Source organism: Melospiza melodia, chromosome 1 (assembly GCF_035770615.1).
Source record: "Melospiza melodia melodia isolate bMelMel2 chromosome 1, bMelMel2.pri, whole genome shotgun sequence".
NCBI lineage: Eukaryota > Metazoa > Chordata > Aves > Passeriformes > Passerellidae > Melospiza > Melospiza melodia.
The window spans coordinates 166329969-166352947 of NC_086194.1; the positions used below are offsets into that span (position 1 = coordinate 166329969).

General features: G+C 38.0%; 1 protein-coding gene across 3 annotated transcripts in view; it reads right to left on the reverse strand.

Moving 5' to 3' along the window:
- The window catches only part of ZFAT (zinc finger and AT-hook domain containing), a 116330-nt gene that overhangs the window by 34883 nt on the left and 58468 nt on the right, over positions 1-22979 (reverse strand). For all 3 annotated transcript variants that reach the window (XM_063174518.1, XM_063174526.1, XM_063174510.1), the window contains 4 exons: positions 17216-17389; positions 9506-9656; positions 7741-9203; positions 6342-6574 (listed from right to left, as the gene is read on the reverse strand). In XM_063174518.1, coding sequence (XP_063030588.1) covers positions 6342-6574; positions 7741-9203; positions 9506-9656; positions 17216-17389 — 2021 coding nt within the window. The remainder of the gene's footprint in view (positions 1-6341; positions 6575-7740; positions 9204-9505; positions 9657-17215; positions 17390-22979) is intronic.

The window sequence follows — 22979 nt, forward strand, 5'->3', positions numbered from 1 at the left end:
ACTGAAGAGTTTTGATGTCATCTCTTTCTATATGTAATTTTAGTCTAATTGCAATTTTCCTGTTTTTACAAATGCATCTAACTTCTAAAAATATAGGAATTTTCTCCATTACGCTTTAATTTAAACCTTGACAGTCACAATATAAATTGTAGAGACTGATCTTTCCAGAAGTACCTGCTGGCACTGGATGCTCAATCCAATGAGTGGGTCATAGTCACCTCTGCACTGAGTAGATTAATTTATGAGTGGATTATCAAAACCACAGACTGAGGGAGTCTAGTTAGTCCTGACAGCTGGGCAGGTGCCCAGGTAACACAGTACTTGGTTGGAGAGGTGCAGCTGCCCACCCACCAGAGATCTCTGAAAAGGTGAGCTGAAGCCACAGAACAGACACTTCACTACTTATTCCAGGAGAGAAATATTTCCTGAAGAGTGTGGAAGGAAATTATTGATCAAAACGGGACAGACCCCTGTGTTATGAAGGAGAAATCTGGAGACCACAGGAGGCTAAGGGTCCTGGACTCTACCAGTTTCTGACCTTTGACCAAAGAGTACCTCTGATAGCAAGGAGGGCTCTACAAGGAGGTCATTATTGTCCAGATGCTGCAGTTGTGCAGCTGTACATGGACACCTCTCTTGAAAGGAAAGCAAAAATTGATGGGTTTTCATGGCAGACAGGTTTTGGACTCTGATGCAGCATGGGCAGTCAGTCTCATGTACCTCTGAGAAACAAATCCCTGAAGTACCTACAAGTTAAAACCAGCAGTAGCCCCAGCACACCTGGGCTGAAATAGCAATAAATACTCCCACAGCTGTAGGATATGGAGCTCTCACTGCCATTAATGTGGCAGTGGCACAAGGAGAATTCTGCCTGAGCTGACAGTCTTTTGCTCCAGTGAGAAAATCAGGGACTGGGGATGGCAGCTACACGAGTTTTACCACCCTGAGGGCTGTACCTTGCTATGATGCAGTTGGGGCTGTCAGAATTTTAAGCCCTAAGAATCTTAAGGGAAAAATAGGAACATCAGAGAATACTAGCTGAGTTTTGGAAGAGATTCAAGGAGCCTACAAAGCTGACAAAACCTTGAAGAAGAGCTGTTAGTTTGTGGAATTAGGGTCTCTGAAATGATATAACCTAAATCTGTTCGTGATGATTTTGGATTTCCACATGAAATAAAGATTGGTAGAGTAATCATAACAAAACTCCATAGAAATGTTTGCACCATTTCAAAGATGTAGTTGCATGATCAAATTCATAATTTGGCACATATAAGAAAAACAGCACAAAATCATTTAGGGGCTCTTGAGCTGAAATGTGTTGACAGATCTCATCTGTTCCTCAAACTTGCTATATATCTGATTTCAAAATATACATTTAAATAAAGAGAAAAAATAGTGTACTTTTAATGTGCAGTTGGGTGTTGCTGGTCTTTAATATTCATTGAATTAAGTATTTCTCAGTGTGGCCAGAACATTGAGAAAAATGTTAAAAAAGAAAATAAAAATTCAACACTCCACTACACACCCACACCATTTCAGCTGAAGTGCTGTTAACTGTGACAACTTCACATTCTTATTAATATTCTTGAGGAAGGCAAGGCTATAAGCCTATATCTTAGAGGAAAATCCAAAATAATCAGTAAATGCATCAAGAGCTATAGAGCAACATGAATGGATGGGTGCTGAGAACTCATCTTTCCACAAGATGATGGTAACAAAATTCTTCAATAATGAAATAATGCCAACAGCTTTTTTCGAGCTGTTAGAAAGTTATCTGCACCAAGTTCTGCAGAAGTGATCTTCAAAAGGGTTATCTTTGGCAGTGTAACAGAGCATGCCTAGGAGCACTGAGTCCCCTCAAAGTGTGGCTCCAGTTCCTCACAGAGGAACCCAAACCTTTCCCTGCTGGGTACCCAGGCCAGTGATAGAGTACTGGAGCTGATGCTGTCAGCTTGGAATGCTTAAATGTTCTTCTGCTGCGGCCCTGAGAGCTTGTGTGAGTCCTGCAGTGCAATCCCATCAGTCTCAAAACAGCCTTTAAAGATCTCCTGCTGCAAATGAAATATTTCAGAGCATCCAGACCACAACACAGAGCCCCAGAGAAGCTCCCCTGCTCCACAGCTCCAGCTCTCCAGGTGCCCTGGCCATAGGTGATGACAGAAAGGCTTTGAAAGCTGAGGTTGCAGAAATACCTGAATCACATTCTCAGCATGCAAGTTCTTCTCTGTTAAGAATCAAAGTTATTTTTTCTATGCCTCATTGGAATACCTGCCTTTTAAATGCCTTTGAAAGTTTTTTTGAACAGAAGTAAAGCACGGAGAGAACTGCATCTACCTTTGTTAGAGACCAGCTGCAAAGTCCAATCAGCTGTTTAAATTTCAAAGGAGATCACTGCCTGATATTTGCTCAACACCCCTATTAGCCAATTTGAGAAAATATAAGAAACTCAAAATAATTCCTAAATAAAGGTAGGTTTTTGACTGAAAGTGTTGTTTACATTCCATAAAACAGGAATTTAATTAGGTATGTAAGTATTCTTAAACTAGTGAAAATAAATTAGCCTAATACTATCACAAATTTTCTTGTTTATACTATTTCTTTATTAAATAAGGCCACTTACATAATAATCACAATGCTTTTCTCTTTATATAAATGAATTTAAATTGTGCTAAGAAAGCATCAGCTATATTGCATTACCCATTTATGGTGCTCTGAAGAGAATTTTATTTCTCTGAGGCATGTGTTTCAAGATAATTCAAGGGGTAGGTATACAAGTATACAGTCACAAAAATAAAAATTAGAATCCTCTACTAAATATTGGCACTCAAAGAATATTTCCAGGAAAAATTCCCACAACTCAATTAACACAACATTTGAATGCATAATTTTGTAGAGGAATAGAGGACCAAAGCCTGCTCCCATAGCTATCCAGTTCAACAGAAATTTAATTTTTAACATCCATGGGATCAGAATTAGACCCCCAAGTTACACTTCTGAGGAGTGAAGACCTCCAGGAATCTTCACCACAGTTGTCATGATGTTCAAATAAAAAATTTCCCAAAAGATTCCTGCATTCAACTGATGTCCCATTAAAATGCAACTCATCTAAAGGATGTGATGTACCCAGGAGACAGCTGTGCACACATGTGCAGGAGGCTACAGAAAAACATGCAGATGTTTAGACAGATTTTTCTGAAGTCTGGCAAGAAGCAGAACTCAGCTCACAAAATGACAAGCACCTACATACAGTACTTAAGCATTTTTGGTGAAATAACTTTAGTAAAAACAAATGCCAAGCTGACATTCATTATGGAAGTGAGGACTAAGAGCAAAAGCTGCTTTCCAACTGAGTGCCTGATCATTTCACCAGAGATGTTTTTGTTAACTGCTTCCCTTTGCAGTACCTTGCATTCTTGACTGCTCAGCAGCACTGCTCCACAGCCAGAGCAGTGACCATGTGCAAATTTACTCTCCTCAGGAAGGGTAAATAAGCAACCAGAGCTTGAGCATCTCACATCCTACCAACAGCTACACTATTACATGAAAATTCAACAGCATCATGGAATTTCTAAGCATTCTTCCAAAGACAAGAATGATTTACATTCCAAAATGTGCATCAAAGTAGATGCAGGTACCTTATAACAGGTGATGGTTCTGGGTCTGAAGTGCAGTTTTATAGAGGTGATAATGTTGCAGTATCAATTACATACATAGACTTAAAATATGTTCAGAGACAAACCTCTCTGTGATATTTATCTGCTCAGCACAGTGAGCATGGCAAAAGCCACTGGGGGTTGTAAACAAACTCTGGTACCTACTTCAGCATTGTTTAATTCAACACCCTGCTCTTCAATGTTTCCATGAGCTCATTCATAATAGAAATTGTACTGAAGCAATTTGAAACTGCCCAGCCCTTTCCTAGGTCCCAGGACACTGAAGTGATTGGTCATTTATTGAGCTCCTCCAAAGTTCATACACAGTTTGAACTTTGGAGGAGCTCAATAAATGCCAATAAACATCAAAAATCTACAACAAAAGCCCTAAGAGTAAATGACGAGTACTGAAAATCAGAGAATATATACAAAGTTTTGGATTTGAATCAAGCCACACCTCAGTTCCCAGGCTTCAAAAGTAAAAATCTTCCCTGTAACAAAAATGTGTAGCAAACACAGAAGGCAAGAGGCAGCACATTCACACTCCCCATCATCATCTGCCAGGGAATAACCAATCCCAAATTCAGTGCAAGACTTGAGTGCTGTACACAGAGCAAGGTGGGTGGCTGTACAGTGATATATACAAGGATGAAGGGAAAGCTGCTTTTCAATACCCACCATTTATCTTCTACAAATAACGCAGGGATCCAGCTGAAATGCAGCCAGCAAGGAGGTGATGCAGGATACACATCCACACAAGAAACTGAACTGAGATATCAATACCTTCTGTCTCCAGAGAAGTTAAATTTTAATATTTATTAAGAATTGATTTTTCAAATGAAAATTAAAGTAGATTTCCACATTTAACTGTGCATAAATATAGTTTTGAAGAAGTGGTCCTTTTCACTGAGATGTGAATGGAGTAAATATACCAAGCAGTGGGCACAAAGATCAATATGAGAATTGCCAAATTCAGTTACAAAGCAAATTCTAATACATGAATTTTTCAATCCATTTAAATGAATATATTTGACAGTAAGCATCTGTAAGCATGATTCTGAAAGATTGTGCCATCACAATGCTTTTAATTATGAAATCCATTTTCTCAGTTCTATTTAGAACTATGAAAATTATGTACCTGGTGGAAGCTGCTGGACATTCATCACACTTGAAAACCAGGTACTTCTGGAAGGCTATAAGGAGAGCTAATTGTGGACTCTTTTTTCTTAAGTGTTCTTAGACATCAATCACACAGATTTTTGCTATCACATGGGCATTGTAAACATCATGAATACAAAAACATTCAAAAAGAGTTTTTGAATGAATTTTCTGCACCTTTCATAACAAATTCAGATTCAATTTCAAATATTTACAGAAGGGAAGCACACAAGGATGGGAAATTTTTCCTTTTTGTGTTATCTCTTCTGTTTGGTTTTTAAGTTCTTCAGAAGTAGCTGCTTAAGAAGAGCAGGAGGTGAAGTGTTGTTCTGTTCCAAATACCTTTAAAGTAAATCCAGCTGTTGGAAATACTGACCAACAGCCTACCAAGGCCTGGTTTCAGCACATGGCACTCTGAGGGCTTTCTGAACAAGACAGGAACCTTTAAAATGAGATCTCTCTGTGTTTGTCAACACAAAAGAAAATATTAGATGTTCAACTGCAAGTAGGTGGAGATACTAGGAAAAAAATCCATTTTAATAACTTAAATACTTTTTGTCTGTAGTAATTAAAAACCACATATTTCCATTTTACATGAGTAATTTATTTATGAAGGAAGGTGTCCTGGGGTGACGTTATGATGCTTGTATCCCCATTCATCTGTTCTGTGCCTTTAAGACCGGCTCTGAAGAGTGGAAGTTTTGTTTGGGTTTCCCTTATCAGGGACACAGAGACGAGCAGTACATAGGGCTGTTTTTTTTCACTTCTTGCTTCAGCTTGCTGCTTTGCTTGCTCCCTTTTCTGCTCTTGCTTCTGCTCTGCTTTGGCCTCTGCTTATTATCTAGTTCTAGGTAAACAGTCCAAATTCCTTCCTGGACTGTTTCTCCTCTCCTGTTCCTGTGACCATCTCGAACCTGCTCCGGACTGGGACCCGGGAACACCGAGGGTTTGCACTGTTCGGCTGCAGCAGCTGCCCCAGCGCCAGAGGGACTGAGAACAGAGCAACCACCCCCGAAAGAGACTTTCTGATTCTGTCATCTTTCTCAGAGCGGTGTCATCGGGTATTGTTCATTTTGTGTGCTGGGGGGTGCTGTGTCGGGTAAATAAACAGGTTCTTTCACCTCTCTCCAGGAATTTTTTCCCGAACCGGTTGGGGGGAGGGGCCCTGTGGGTTTTGCTTTCTGGAGGGGCCCTCCTTTGCAGATTCTTTAACAAATTTGCCCTAAACCAGGACAGAAGGAAATTCAGGTTCACAGAATGAAGTAATGTAACTAGAGCACCAACTTTATTCTACTCACTCAAAGGATCTGAAAATACTGGGAAAACCAAAGAGAGGAAATGGATACAGACATATTCCCCTGGAAACAGCTCTGAGAAGGTCCAAATATCCAGTTACTCTAAGACAGGTATTCCCAGAAGTGTGCAGAGAACACATAGTGTGAGCTATGTCTCCAAGTATTGCCACAGAATTACAAACACTGAAGAAGACACTGAATTCAGACACACACACACATTTGGTTTGCTACTCACCAGATCTGAGTGAACTTTCAGGTGTGCCTGGAGCTTGTATTTATCTGGAGTGGAGTAGTCACAATTTTCTGTGGGACATTTCAGCAAAATATTGCTGTGTTTCTGGATGACGTGACGCTTAAGGCAGTTCTTGGTGATGGAAGAATAATTGCACTGGGAGCAGTAATATAAATGTTCTCGAGTGTGCGTTCGGACATGCATGTCATAGTGTACCTGGTACCAAAACAACTTGCCTGAAAATCAAATTAGACATGAAGAAAGTAATTCCTAAACAATTTTTAGTGAAAATTAATAAAAATAACTAATTTTCTTTCAGGACAAAACACACTGTTTGAATCCTGTCCCTTTTGTCTTTGATGAAACTTGCCTACAGACCCTTCACTACTGAAAATATATTTATAAATCCACCTTTGCCTAAGAAGATCCTGTTATATGTCCTGAAACAGCCTAACAAGAGTAACTTCAGTACATATCAATGATCTTTTTCCTAAAGAAAAAGTCCTTTTTATCTGTTCTCTTATGCAAAGCATCTGAATGCAACAGTGCGCTAAAAGAGATTGTCAAAATATTTTTTTTACTTTCTTTCATGTTACTCCCTCTTATGCTCTTTTGGCAAAATGGCACCAAAAAGTTCGAAGCAATTCATCTGAAGTACAATGTTACATGATGTTTCAAAAACTTGTTTTTTCAGACTTTGGTTCCTTTCCCTTTTCAATATTGAAAGCTACAAAATACATCCTGAATTGCTTCCTTTCCAGTTATGTAAACACAAACATTTCAGTTAGAATAAGAGGAATAGTGTGTTATTCCCACTTCCATAAACCAAAAAACCCAAACAATTACAGTCAGGATAGTCTTGATCTGATACCATGTAATTAAAATTTTCATCTCAAAGAACCTGGTTCAAAATAAGACACAAAATTATGCCAGTATCTATGTTTCTATTGTACAGAATGTATATTACTATACATCCTCCTACACTATATGAAAAAAATTGGATTTTATACTAAGCTGATAATGAAGCTCAAGCATTAAAGCGTGGACTGAACTAATGCTGATCACATGCTTAAATATGCTGTGCTTGGCCCAGTGAAAGCTGTGACTTGGGGAAATGCATGTGGACAGAACTAATCTAATTCTATCAAATTTCACATCAACAGATAATTGAGCCTTGCTTTGCTATATTCTACTAGTGAGTTTTTTTGAGGAGATTTGACTCATTTCACATTATATTTATAGCAAAAAATAAATCCCACTGGACCCCAGAATCCATACTGAACTACAAAATTAATGCTGCTGCAAAGATACAATTATATCACTGTAAACTGGTGGAGCAGAAAAAAGCTAGCTCACTGCATAAGATTTAAAAAACCCCAAACACAATTCCACTGCTCCTTACCACAGTATTCACATTCCAAGTCTCCATAAACCTTCCTTATCCTCTCCCGCAGCTCAGTGCTCATCTGTCTCTTCTGCAAGCTGTCCAGGATCTGCATGAAGGCCACGGATCCATTCCCCCCACTGGCTGTGGCTGTGTTGGAAGAGGCTGCCTGTGGGCTGGTGGCTGCTGCTGCTGCTGCCAAAGGGTCTGTGGGCTCTGCTGAATTTTGAATGGGTGGATTGCTTGTTTCCGATTCACCAGGAGGAACAGATTGGATTGTCTCTTCAAGAACTGGAAGGTTCTCAGTCATTGTGTTGTTCTGACTCACATCTAAACTTTTGTCTTCAGATAGTAAAAGATTAATTTCTTCACACTGCTCATTTACAGAACTGCATTGAGTAACTTCCTCCTCATTTGGAGGAGAATCTTTAAACTCCTCAGGGCCAGCAGTACCATTTTTCAGCAGGAAGCAATCTGATGTTACACAGGGCTGAATATCTGAGACTGCTATGTCTGTTGTCTGACACAGTGTCTCTGCTACACTCTTCACCAGAGGATTTTCTAATTCTAAGGAAAGGACTGCATCAATTTGTACATCACCATTATGCTGACCATCATGGTTTACATCTGCAGCTGCTGATTCACCTTTAGAAGCAGATGGCTGTGGGGTGCTAACAGCATCAGTGCCTGTGACAGTTGATTCATTTGCAGTTTGTGTCTGCTGTTCACCAAGGGCTTCTGGCTGGATGTCACCTCCTGGCTCAAGCAAGCAGAAGCTTTGGTTGATGGAGCTATTAAAAACAAAATCCTCCTGCAGATCTGCATGCACATCTTTGATGTGAGCACGGAGCCTCACAGAACTGACAAACTTCTTCAGGCACACAGAACACACATACACAAAAGGGTGCTTTCGAACATGGAGCTCAAGGGCTTGGTACTTCGTGGCTCCATGGCCACAGAGCTCACAAGCAAAGGGTCTTTCATCACCATGAACGAGCATGTGGCGGTCTCGGTCCAGCTCATTTTTGAATTTGCGCTCACAAATGTGGCAGTCATAGAGGAGCTGCCTTTTGCCCTCTCGTGTCATCAAGCGAAGCTCATCGAAAACATCTTTCACCTTTTTGTCTTGGAGGTCGTGAGTTTCCTTCATATGCTTGATCAAGTTTTTAACATCTGAGTATTTCTTTTTGCAGAAACGACAGTGCTGCTTAATCTTCTTGTGAACCCTCTCGATGTGGACTTTGAGGTGGCCTTTGCTGAGACAGGTGAAGGTGCAATAATCACAGCTGAACTTCTCCCCCGTGTGCTTCCGCAGGTGGACATTCAGGTTGGCTTTGATGGCACTGGCATAACTGCAGTAAGAACACTTGTAAGGTTTCTCATTTGTATGGATCCTCAGATGTGCTTGGAGGGAGTGTTTAAATTTGAACACCTTGTTGCAGTATTCACATGTAAAAATTTTCAGCTGAGTTGGACCCAACCTAAAAAAACCCCAAACAAGAAGTTATATTTACAGCAGTGAACCTTGGTAACATAATGTGCTGAAATTAGACATTCATAACATAATGTGTTTCCCTAGATATTCATAATGGACAGAAATGCTTAGTTTTTAAAAAAATGTATTCCCCAAAGACATTTCAAATTATACAGCTTATTCACAGTTAATTTTCAGCTCTTCCTTTATTTAAAGGTCTCAGAACAATACTCCAGTTTCATAAAAATGGATGGGGAAACACTTCATTCTTATTTTGCATGAACACAAATATAAGTACTTCAAAACTACCTGCTTGTTTTCATTGCCTGCTCATATGGAGTTTGCTGAATGGCATATTCTTGATATCCTTTTCGTTGTGATGGGTCTTGCACTGTTGTGTCTGGAGTTTTGGGTTCACTTTCATGAGGAGAAGCCTCAAGAGGAACAATTTTTCTGGCTCCTAAAGGAAGAATGAAAGGAATGCTCATCAAAAATTTCACACTAGAAACATGCATTGCTATAATATAAAAGTGTAAATTAAACAATAAACTCTGTAATCATTAGTTTGACTGTTTTAGTTTCTGTTGTTTATGATGGATACACTTCCAGAATCCATCAGTACTTACACCACAGTTCTGCTTAAATAACTTGCCAGGACTGATAGCTCAGAGCCTTATTTATAGTGCTCGATGCCTGCTACAAGGAGATCCTACATCCAAATATTTCCACCTTCAAAGGATTGTAAATCTTCTAAATAAAATTTGAATTTTTCTGTTTCTGCTTCATACCACAGCCTTTGAAAAATTATGCCTAGCTGTTCAATCAGTTCCACAAATAAGGCTGGGGAAAAGTTTAGTCTAAAAGACAATTTACTCTATTTTTAAAACTATGTACAGCTTTTCCTTAAACTCCTTATATTTTGGGGCATGTTGCCATCCCTCAGAATAAAAATAATATGTTTGGAAAAGGCTTCCCAGGGCAGTGGTCACAGCTCCAAGCCTGACAGAGCCCAGAAAGTGTTTGGACAATGCTCTCAGGCACATGGTGTGATTATTGGGGCTGTCCTGTGCTGGCCAGGAGATGGATTCAGTCTCTGTGGAGCCTTTACAACTCAGGATATTCTGATTCTGTGTTCCATGTGCACTTCTCAATCTCCATTGGGAGCAGAAGGGAGCTATACTGAATGCATTTAGCCCAGAGTCCTGAAGATATTATTTATAAAATATAGGCAGTACTAACAAAAAGTCTCTGAAACCACAGTGTGGTTTCACACAAGAGGTGTGAAAGACTTAGTGAGGAGTCTAGGAGGACATGGAGGAAAGAAATGCTGTAGACAACAAGGAGAAAAACAGAGATTCTGTGGGTCCTTCAGAGTGATTTTAAGTGGGAAATTGAGATATTTTGAGAAGAGGCCATCCTAAAGCTATTGTAGCTTTTCCTACCAGACTGGACATCAGGCAACTCTGTAACTAAACAGAATAACTAAACTGTAATAGCTCTGTTGCTCACTAAACTAGTTGCATCTAAAACCAGCTTTTTTGGAGTACTTTTTTTTAAAATAATGCTTTCAGTTCTGTACTAAACATTCTGCAGGTTTAACAACTGGTCTTCCAAGATTTTACCCTAAATGTTACCAGAACATTACAGCTTTTATTCTTCCTGTTCCTCCCTTTCCCAAAAATGTCAGGTTGTCCACAGGATTGCATCTCCCAGACTGCACTGTCCCAGTGAGATGGGACCTGGTCATTACAGCACAGGAGCCATGGCTCAGTCTGTGAGTTCAGTACAAAGGTGACAGAATAGACATCAGACACCAGAAAAGTATTCTGCTACTTCAATACTTAAAATAGAAGCAAATTCTATATTTAGAGTGACTCAGTTAAAAGAAAATAGGTCTTAAACTGCTTTATATGCATGATTGCCTCTTCTAGGCCTCCCATTTCTTGACTGTGAGACAAAGATTCTCATTAAATGCTCCACACTAACTCTCCTCTGTGCCCTTCTGCATTTCAGGATGTTTGAGCATTTTCTAAAAGGACTGCCAAACTGTTTAATAGACTTTCATACTATCACTATAAAAATTTAATCACCTAAATTGGGTGAAGTGAATATATACTCACTAGATAAATACTAACTCACCAGTATTTTGCATACTTTGAGTGAGCAGAATTCTCCAAGGTTATCCTCATGTTACTGCCTCTAAATTACCTATGCATTTCACAGAAAGACAAATGTCTTAAAAAACTTGAAGAGGGAGATTCAGATTTGCAGTCATGCTGATGAAGTAGCTGCTCACAAAAGGCAATCACGGCCCCTAGTGGGAGGTTGCTACTTCCCACCCTTGGAAGACAGGGAGCATTAATAATGATTAGATGCCTCCATCCACTTGGGATGAGGGTGCCAACAGACCAGCAGCCACTGCAATCACCACTAGATCACAAACTAATGACCACAGCACATGCCCAGGAAGTGAGAAAATTGGTTTCTAGGCTCTGCCCAGCCTAGCCACCACATGTCCCAAATCCCAAAAGAATGCCCATAGTATTCAGGTGAGGGAAATGCCTAAGAACAAGGCAAATACATGCAAGGTCTTATTTTTTATTAAAAACATCAAATGCCAATAAGGAAGATAAAGGTTTTCCTGCTTCTCTAGGCAATCATTTCAAGAAGTCAAAGCATATAAATATCAGGGTAAAAAAAAAGAAGTTTACTGTACTGATAAGTTCTTTTGCAAAAATCCTTCCTCCAGCACTATCATATCTCTATTTTAAAGGCAGAATCAACTTTAGTTTACTAGACTTTATTTATGGCTTTTGCTTTCCTCTTTTCAGTCAATATCACCTAAGTAAATCTGCCTTCAGAAGAATAAGATTTGAGTTCTTCATGTCATTCTGACAGCAGCTGCTACAGATAAGCATTACCCAGTGAGCCTCATCTCTGCCTCAAACTCAGAGATGGCCTCCAGTGTCTTACAGTCTGTCCCTTGAAAAAACAGCCTGTCCTTCACTACAGAGTTCTCCAATACTTATCAACAGTCTAAAAGGGAATGGAATTATTAGGAATGGATCAGAAATAAACCAGGAAAAAACATCAACCTAATTCCTGTTAATTCAACTAAATTCTGTAAATGTCCTAAAGCTTCAAGTATGGATCACAAAAAAAGGATAAAGAACTTCAGAAAACAGAAACAAAGAAAAAATCCGAAGCATTTTGTTTGGAAAGGGGATAGAGAATTTGGAGACCTTCAGCTTGGAAAAGAGGTAACCGAAAGTGAAATATCAGAAAAAACTTTGTAATTAGCAATACTGCAGAAAAAAAAGTGTGAATAATCATTATCTTGCAACCCACAAAAAAAAAATAGTTCAATGCAGACTTAAACTGAAGGAATATGTACTTTCACCCCACATTTAATTAAGTTATGGAACAATTACTGCATAATGTCACAGAAACTGAAAATATAAATGCATTCAAGATAGGATTTAGACAAATTAATTGATACACATTAAATATGATAATCCAATGCAAACACCTGTCAGAACTAATCTAATGCAAACAACTGTCAGAATCCATGAGACTTTACACAATAAGTGACTTTTTTCTTTCCTATAGAGATGCTGCATTCTGCCTTTAGACCAACTTTTTTTGTTTTAAAAAAGAACTTTAGCTGAAGTTAAAATATAAAAAAAAAATCTTCATAATGTAGGTGTACATAATAGATTTCAACTGTACAGACCATAACTCTGGTCTGTACAGTTAAAATAATGAATAATGAATAATAAAATAAAATAAGCTATGGATATGAAGTGAATATTTGTTTCTTTCAATCTCTTTTTGAAGCAATGTGTTTTTCCAGCTTCCACAGTATCTTGTGAAATGTGCTCCAAATGTGTGTGATCCATAGTAATACAGTTCTCAAAGTCATCAGAAACCAACCCTACCCATAATGCCAAAGTTCTCCATACAAAGCTACCTCTAACCCTCAAAATAAAGCTAAAAAAAAGGCAAAAGGACCATTTAACACCCTGAGAATGAACCCATTTAAATTTAGACCAAAATAGACATGCAGACCCATGTGTGGGAGGATGAACATTCCTCCTTTCACCAGGGCTGGACATTAGACTGGCTGAGCTAAATCCATCTGTAAACCCAAACAACATGAACACCTGCTCACATTCAGAGGTGAAAGGCTTCATTTTCCTAACCTTGCCTAATTCAATATTTGCTGTAAGTCAGCATAAGAATAGCATCTTTTCCCTGGCCCTCCATTCACCTACATGTTGGTGATGCCTGAAAAGTACCAGCACAGGAGTACATGAATAGGGTTAGAGAGGGGATCTGCCTAAAATCTCTCCTTCTGCAAATACATTATTAATTTTCTAGTGTGTTTCACTACAGAAATGCATCAACAGGCACAATGGTTCAAAAGCTGGAGCTGGAGAACAGCACCTGCTTGGGACAGCAGTCTGTATTTCCTGACCAAGATACTTGGAGAAGGGGCATTCCCAGTCCTCCTCCTTTCCCCAGGAGGATCATTTTGTCTGATAGTAAATCCATTCAGATGTGTCATAAACCTACAACCATCATTCCATGAGCTACAGAACAGAAATTATTGTGCACAAAAAAGATTGCCACTAGTTAAACTAAGTCAGTCCCAAAATAGTAAGTAAAATTATATTCTTCCATTTCTTCCCCACTGCCCAAAATTTTTGATGGAAGAAGGATCTAAGTGTTCATAGATTACAGACAGAATCCTCTCACACAGTGGCATGAGAACGCAGGTGGACTTTTATGGACAGTGGAAATCAGGGAGAGAAAAGCCTTCTCAGTGTTGTATTAAGAATTTGTAGTTGAAAAAAAAAATCCAACTCCTTTAGAAAACAAAAAATAATTATTCTCAAGAAACCGAATACTTCATGCTGTTTTTGTATTTCTTGAAAACCAATAAACAAAACAATAATCTACCACTGACCATCTTCATAGGAACTTAAAACTCATCTAGTAACAAGCTGTCTTTAAAATATTACAGAATTTACATAAAACAGTAATTTAAATGTTCACATCTCTCCTGAATCAAACTAACTGAGCAAGAATAATAAATTGGTTTTTGACACCTTGATAATTTACAGAATTTAAACATGGGAAACAAAAGACATTAAAACCCCAGAAGATGGAATAATTGGACAAATTTATTCACTTGTTCTTAAAAATAGACTAAAAAAATGTCTGCCATTCAAAACAATTTTCAGAAGTGCATATAATTGTAGTTATTCCCTCTCTTAACTGTGATGCTTACAAAAAACTGTCCTGTGTTTGATCTGATGCCTTGGTGTGCTCAGGAACTCAGCACTCCTTCTCCTGAAGGTCTCCACATCCCTCCAGTTATAAAATCATGGGGAGGTTTGGGTAGGAAGGGACCTCAAAGGTCACCAAATTCCAACCTGCCTGCTGTGAGCAGAGACACCTTCCACTAGACCAGACTGCTCAATGCCCCATTCATGGCCTTGAACACTTCCAGGGCTGGGGCAGCCACAAATTCTCTGAGCAAACTTTTCCAGGCCTCACCAACCTCACAGTGAAGAAATTCTTCCTACAACCTAATCTAAAACTGCCCTTTTTCAGTTTGAAGCTGTTTCCCCTTATCCTATCCCTCCAAGTCCAGGGGCAAGATCCTGTGCTTGGCCTTGCCCGGCAGGAGCTTTGCCCATGCTCAGCTCTCCAGCCTATCAAGGAACTTCAAGGCCTGCACTAAAAAAAGAAACTACAACTTTTATTCAAATTGTATTTACTCTGTGAGTTAATGCCAGCTCTCAGATTTCTACAGCTGTAAATCTATTACCTTTCATATGCCTCCTAAGAAAACATTACAGAAGAGGAACACCGGGGAAAATCAAAGTTGCCCAAATGTCCTCTCTGGGAAGTAAAAAACTGACTGATCCTCTTTGTTCAAAGGGATTTTGAAAACATCCATTTAGTCATAATCTAAATGATACAAAGCATTGTCCCAAACCTCATTAGTGCTTAGCAAAGTTACAGCAAAGTGTCAATGCAATAGTTCTAAAATAATCATTTATTTAAGAGGAGAAAAATACAGTCTAAGAAGTTTCTTAGTACTGGGGATAAAATACAGCTAATTTTTAAGGCCTTCTCTATTTTCCTATTTGTCAGAATAGAATTTTACTGTAATGAACAGAATTTTACTGTAGTGGACACAAAAAGGGATATTTCCATGCACCCTCAAAACTAGGTAACAGATGGGTACAGATTGTTAATGATTGCAGAGAAAGGATTAAGTTTGGATAGTGTTTAAGGAACTTCAAACTTTATTTTCAACTTAATTTCACAGATGGTCTAGTACAAAGAAAGTAGAAGAGAAGGGAGAACTATTTATATTTTTTAATAGCAGTCTACAGCAGTAACTTATCTCTTCAGCACAAGATAAATCTCCAGAAAAATTACTATGAAAAAGAATGCGAAAGACCTTTATTAAAATCTCCAGACATTTAAGTATTACTGAGGAAGGGGAACTGTCTAAGAATTGCTGGTGACATTAAGATATAGTTAGATTGTGGAAATTAATGGGGAAAAAATAGAAGGAAAATCAATGAAAAATAAATTATATGATATTTGCATTAAATATTTTTCTATTGAATCTTTAATCACTTATGCAGTTTCTTCTAGAATTTCCAAATTCTGAAAAGTTGGGTGGCAATTTATAACTTTTTGAAGAGTACTGACTTTTTTACTACACATAATTTAGCTGGGAACTTGAATGTAACAAGATTATTAATTGTCAGTCAAAGAGATGAGAGGATCTTAAAAAGCTGCTGCAGCTTCATACTTGACCCTAAATCCCTTTGGTTCATTAAAGCCTTCTGAATATTTGATATACTATGCCCAAGTTCCTCCAAAGTTTAAGTTATTTTACTATTTTGAGTATCTCAAAAAGCATATGTGCAAGAAAGCCCAAAATTTTGGTTTTACAAAGAAAAATTTTACTAGGTAGTAATTAAGGCAACAACATCCACTAGATTTACATTCTTATCCTGCATCACATGCTTCATACATTTGTTTCATTATCTATATGTACTATTATTTCATTTGCCTTTTTAAAGCAGTTTTGTGAGGAAATGGATCTTTGATTGCATTATCCACCATGTCTTTCCTTGCCCTCTTGGACATTCTTGTAGTCCTTGCCAGAAACGTAAACGTCTAAGATAAAAATTCTTACAAAGTGCATAAAATTTAGCACCAGGAGAGGGGAATCTCCACTTATGGATCTTTCCAAAAGCCCTGAGGAAGGGAGGTTTCTCTATATCCATAAATTAACACCTAAAGGTGTTAATTTACTTACACCTCCATGAGTCCCTGAACCAGCATATCACAGATATCAGTATCAAAAGATATTAAAAACACAGAGAATCCTGCTAGTTTCCAACCCACCACAACAAAATGAAGACCTGAAAGTTGTTCTGATAGTTATAAGCAAAACAAATGCTCAGAAAGGTTAGAAACAATGAAAAGGAGAAAATAAAGCTACAAAGCTGAAAATAATGCACAGAACTATAAAAAAGGGATTCTGACAGTCAGAATGGTTAATGGCTTATAACAAGGTAATGGTTTATATAAACACTCAAATGCAAATCTAGGTTTAAATTGTTTGAATCCTCTAATCATAATGTAGAATTTGATTTTCAAATATATATGCACTTTTCTGTTCTCTGGTCAGTGTTTTAGCATTTTCTTCTTTAAAACTATTCACAGACTAAACATAGCTGATGTTAATGCAGTAACTGAGGTTAACTACAGCCAGGTCCAGCATTTCTTGCACCTATGTAGAAATGTGACTGAAGTTCTACAATTACACAGCTGCCAGATGTGGACACTCTATCAAAATAATCAAATAATGCTAAATATTTTTCATACACTAAATATTCTAAGCAATTTTGTCTTAGACCAGTGAATGTTTCATACAGTGTCAGCATAACTTAAAAAAATTATATAACTGGTGATTTTGATTACCTGGAATAGTTTCATGGGCTGTCAAAACCACACTTATAATAGGATTTTTAGCTCCTGAAACCTGCTCAGTCTCCTTAGTTGATGCTGTTTTCTCTGTTTTCTGAGCTCTGGGCCTCTTGGGAGTTTTTTCTCGCTCATCTTCCTTCCTGTCAAGGTCAACGTCAGAATCATTACCTAAAGAGCAAACACCAAAAAGAAGGTAACTATGTACAAAAGCAATGCAGGTAACAGTTCCTAACACTGAAAGAACAAATGGGGAGAAAATTCATGCTACAGTAGAAAGAAAGATGTTATCAAAGCATGATGTGCTGCATGATCCCTTAGGGGAAGTTTTTCCCCTCTATTTTATAAAACTAGTATGAGACTTATACAAAGAAAGAAAATAAAAGAGAAAAAAATCAAAATTTAAAAAATTAACTCTCAGAAACATGTGTGTCTAAATTCATTCACATTATTGTGAATGTTACAAACTTTGTCGAAGTTCTCATGATTTTGCAATTAATAAACAATTTATTTTTCCCTTTTCCATATTTAATTGTTCTGACAATTTTAGGATTATTTTTTCCAGTACAGGCTTCATTATCCATCTTATTTAATGGTAAGTCTTTTGACAATCTCTTCGGATTAGACCTTCTTCCACTTCTGGTATTGTAAGTCAACAGCCAGAAACATAATTTTCTTTTTTAGTGTGGATTCAAAAATAATTAGAGTTCAAAATAGTTCTTTGGTTCAACCTAACCCTGACATGTAACTCCACATTTTGAAGGCCTGCACTTCCAAATCATTCCCTGTTGCTGTTCAGAATGTCTTCAACCTCTTAAATAGGATAAGTTTTCAACCTGTTAACTAGAAAGCCACACAACAGCTGTATACAAAACACTCTTCTGAGATACCAATGAATAGCCAGTAATCAGCTGATTCCTTTTTTAAAGCAAATGGAGAATTCATTTACTAAAATTCTAAATAATAAAAGTAAAAACAAAAAACCAACCAGAAAACAAGTGTCTCTATAGATAAATAATTAGTAGTATAGATAAAGAACCAGAGAACTCTTAAGTTTATACAAATAAAATTTCTTAGATGAAATGGTAGAAGATGCAAACAAGAAAAAACAGTCAGCAAATCAAGGAATTATGCAAATGTTCCAGAGGCCATGAACAAGGAAAGAAGAAACTAATGGAAGAGAATTTTAAATAAACCCAGTTTATTTATTATTTATTTATTATTATTATTAATTTTTATTATTTATTATTATTTATTTATTATTATTAAAAAGAATTTTTCTTTTTTTCCTCTCTCAATCTACATCAGTTGATTCAATCTCCAGAGTGAGTAATTCCATGTATATATAAAATATGCTGTAGTTGCCATAATGAGATAGGAAAACAAAATATAAATAAAAAACCAGTAAGAGCAAAGCTGTAGTGTGTCCAGACTTGTCATGCAAACAGCAGAAGGAGTGAAAACATATAGAACATGGAAGCAGCTGTTCTAATTCCAGAAATATTTTGTAAATACTCAGCTGAGATTGAAACAAAGACTGTCTCTGTGGCCTGAATCTAATGGAACAAAGGTTTGAAGTGTCCTGGCTGCTCCTTACAAAAATGAAGGGCACAAGCAGAAGCTAAAGCAGCATGGGTAAGGCTGATCACACAACCTGCATAAACCAAAATTTCTTTACTAGACACAGAACCAGAAGGAAACAAGGCATGCAGGGAAAAAGTTTAGCTTTCTCAGGCAATCCTGAGACAGAAATCTGTATGCTGACAACTGGCAGTAAACTGTAAGCCTGGAATTCATATTTAGAGTCTCCAGAATGAGAACCAATGAAAAAGCAAACTGAATTCAAACACAGCCAGCCATGATTCTGCCCAGCTTCCAGCTCCTCTGCATAGAGAGCCCCCAGCTTTTCAACACCTACTAATGGTTTTTCCAATTGCATTTCAAAAATTCCTTGATCTACGCCTCTTCTCAACTAGGTTCTTCTCTGTGGACTTCTATGATTTTGAAAAATATTGCTGCTTTATAGGTATAAAGAATTTCATAATGTCCCCATTTAACTCCTTAATATAGTTGTAAATTATTCATTTATACTAAAAGCAGTTCTAACACTAATATTTTTCTGCAATACTTGAAAGGGATATTTGAAGATAAAGAAAAATCCCCTTCAAACAGAACCTGCTTGTGCAGTGGTTTCTTTTGGTGTGCTGAGCAGGGGTGTAAGGAAACAGTCAGACTCTATCTTAAAGTTCTTTTCCAATCTTAGTGATTCTATAAAACAAACATATATTTTCACATTTTGCCCATTAAACAGCCTCTGTTAGTTTATTAGCAAGAATAAAATGAATTATCACAAATTTCTCAGCAGGACCAGGTTACCCACACAAGAAAGTCTTCTCATAAACAATCTGAATACACAGAATCACAGAATAAACTGAGTTGGAAGGGACTCACAAGGATCATGGAGTCCAACTCCTGGCCCTGCCCAGGACTGTCCCCAAGAGCCACACCATGTGCCTGAGAATGTAATCTGCTTATTGAATTGTTTCCCTGAGGGTACTTCACATACTGGCTTAATTAATTAACTAATTACTCTGCTTTTGTTCAGTGGGCAGTAAGCAAAACTGAAAAGCATTAGAAAAAAGCCCCAAAAGATTTTATATACCTATGGACAAAACATGCTTTAGCTAAAAAAAATCCAGAACCATATATTGGAATAAAAGCTCTGATGAGGGGAATGGAATTTTGTCCATGTTGCTAGGATCATGTAGTTCCTAGCAGATATATGAATGGAATCCAAGCATCTTACTCCTAAACTCTCCTTTTTAACCATTAGAAGGATTCTAACCATCAATCAGTTAATTGATGAAGTAAAGTGGCTGAAGACAAATAACAAAACCATTTATTACCTTTTCATCTTAATATGAAACTCTATTAACTTTTGAGTATTGGAATTCTACTAAAAAAAGGAGAACCACAGATTTGAGTTTGTTTGTGATCCATGTTAGTGAACAACTATGACCACAGTAGCCAACAAATGCTTCACATTGTTTTTCTTTCCTGACTTGCCTCTGTCGGGCAGATCAGTTTGGCAGTTCTTCCAGTCCAACCAAGGGTCAAGGTGAAGACATGCATTACAATAAACATTGCTGACTGTCTCCCTGATTTCAAAACAGATCACAAATACTATTTTAAAAGACTTAAAAACAGCATACAGCATTTCAATATAAAAATACTTCTTTGTTAAAATGGAGCTGTTTCATACATGTAGAATATTTGTGCATGTAGGCTAAGCACTAAAAATTATGGCCATACAAAAAAAAATTTCCTACAAAACCCAAAGCTGGTAAGTACTTCAAACAAAAAACTGAATCTCAACTGCCTATATGACAAAAAATATCTCAACTTTCTCAGTATGAGCTGAAAACACCCATCGCCTAACAGGAGGATTACATTCAGTATGAGCAAAGGTGTGAAGCAGCTACTGAGTGCTGTGCAATCTCAGCTAACACAAAAAAACCCCACACATAGATTGGTGAGAAACAGCAATGAGAAAACTCCACTGATTTCCTGACCACACATCTGCTACTAGTGCTGAGGATGTGTAAGAACATTCTCATCCTCACGAGATACCTGATATTAAAAAAAAAAAAAAATCCTCTTTCTACAGTGATCTAATTCTGATACCTGATACCTAAACATTAAAATTTATTCACTAATTTGATGCCTGTTGATGGTAGTAGCCCCATTCCACTGTGTCTGAGAGAAACAGACTTCCAGAAACATCTTCCAGAAACAATTTGTTGATAAGGAGCTGGGGTGTACACATCTACAACACATTTTGCTACAAACAGAACGGTTTTGTGGTCTGTGTGTAACCTGAGACTTAAAAATCCTTCAAACCAACACTCCCTATCAAATCACCAAATGAACAAACACCTTAACTCTCAATGACAGCTGCTTTGTTTCTGAACTCTGTACACCAAAAAAACCCTGAAGTGGAAGGTATGTTTTAGGACAGGACTGAAAGGGACACAAAAGTATGTTTTAATGAAAAAGAGCTTCAACTTTGACCACAGGGCTCAAACAGCCTTTCTACAGAATGTGGCCATCTCATCAGTATTTACCTGCCTTCCTGGACAAAAAATTCCTTCCCTGTTAGGATCATGGATTAGAGTGTCAAATAAATGCTTTGTCCATGTCAACTAGGAGAGTTTTTCTGTATAATAACTACCATGGGTTATAAAGGAATATTTAAAGGAACATAGAAAGGATGATTTTAAGATGATTTATGAGAAAATGGAGTATATGCCACTTGAATAGCTGAGTTTCTCCAGGCAGTAAAAGCCTTTGCTTGTTCCTGAACAGGTTTGTTTAGACCAACTGTCCCACTCTGCACCTCCCATTGTCAGCTGGCACCTGGATCCAACAGACAGACAGATGGACAGAGCGCCCTCCCCAGCACCAGGCGTTTCAACGCCGCTCGTGTTTGTGCAAGGAACACAAAACTGAGCAGCCTCAAACCCAATCCAGGAATGGTCAGGGCTGTGATCAGCAGAGCTCCTGCCAGCTCTGAATTAATCAGGGCTTCCAGAGTCCCACTGAATGGCATCCTTCACCTGTCCCAGGATTCTGCTGGAGTTATTAACTGAAGGGATTGCTCTCAGCATTTGTAATTGGATGTAGGACATTTCACAGGCACAGCTACACAGCCTTAACTGGCATGTTTTTAAACTACTCTTCATTCAAATTACTATTTTTTAGTCTCTAAGAAGTGATATTTTATAGAAGCAGGAGAGCAGCTTGGAAAAAAAAAAAAAGTGAACTGACCATTTGAAATTAACACAGGCAATTGTTTCTCCTGCAGACAATGACATTCTACTTGCAGGAAGAATTAATTTTAATTAGAATCCAGCTGATGGCAAAACCATTTTAAACTAAGGCCAAACATGACATCTTTAAGATATATGTAGGCTCCCACTTCAGGAGGATTAAATGGCTCACTCCAGAGAAGGAACTGTAATCTGTCTTCCACCCAAATGCCATTCCTCAGCCATTAAATGTTCTCACTTGTATTTTGCAGCCAGACCCAAACCATTAGCCAGAACTGTTAATTTTGTTTAACCAAAAAGAAACAGAAATAACTGTACACACAATTTGGCTTGCAAACCAGCAACCTGCTCAGGCAAATAAGCACTCTGTGAAAAAATATATTTACTAAGCGTGTACATGAAGAAATTGGAAATACAGTGTACATTTTTAATCCTGTGCTGCATTGGCTTTGTGTGGCCATATTTTGGTAGCAGAGGGCTACCAAAAGCAGAAGCATGTTTTGGCTTCTCTGATGGAGGTTTGGGTTTATTCCTCATTACCCTGCTCTAATTTATTAAGTTAATTTGCCCAGGCTGTGTCTGTTTTTCCTGTGACATAACTGGTGAGTGATCTCTCCTCACAAGCCTTTTGTTGTATTTTCTCTTTCCAGTCCAGCTGAGGAGCTGCTTCCTGGGCACCCTGGTGTCCAGGCAGGCTCAACCCTCCAGATTTGAAAAAAAGGACACTTTTTTTTTTGTTTGTTTTGTTTGTTTTAGTGACTGGGCCCACAAGGTGAAGGCAATCATTATGCTTTAAAGGATCAAATGAGAGGCACAGAAAATGTCAGTTACCAACAGGGCCTGGTGACTCTGGAAAGAGCAGGAGAACCATCAGTGAGTCACTGATCTCAGAGATCAGTGCAGGTCACTCATTACAAAAGCAAGGAACAGCA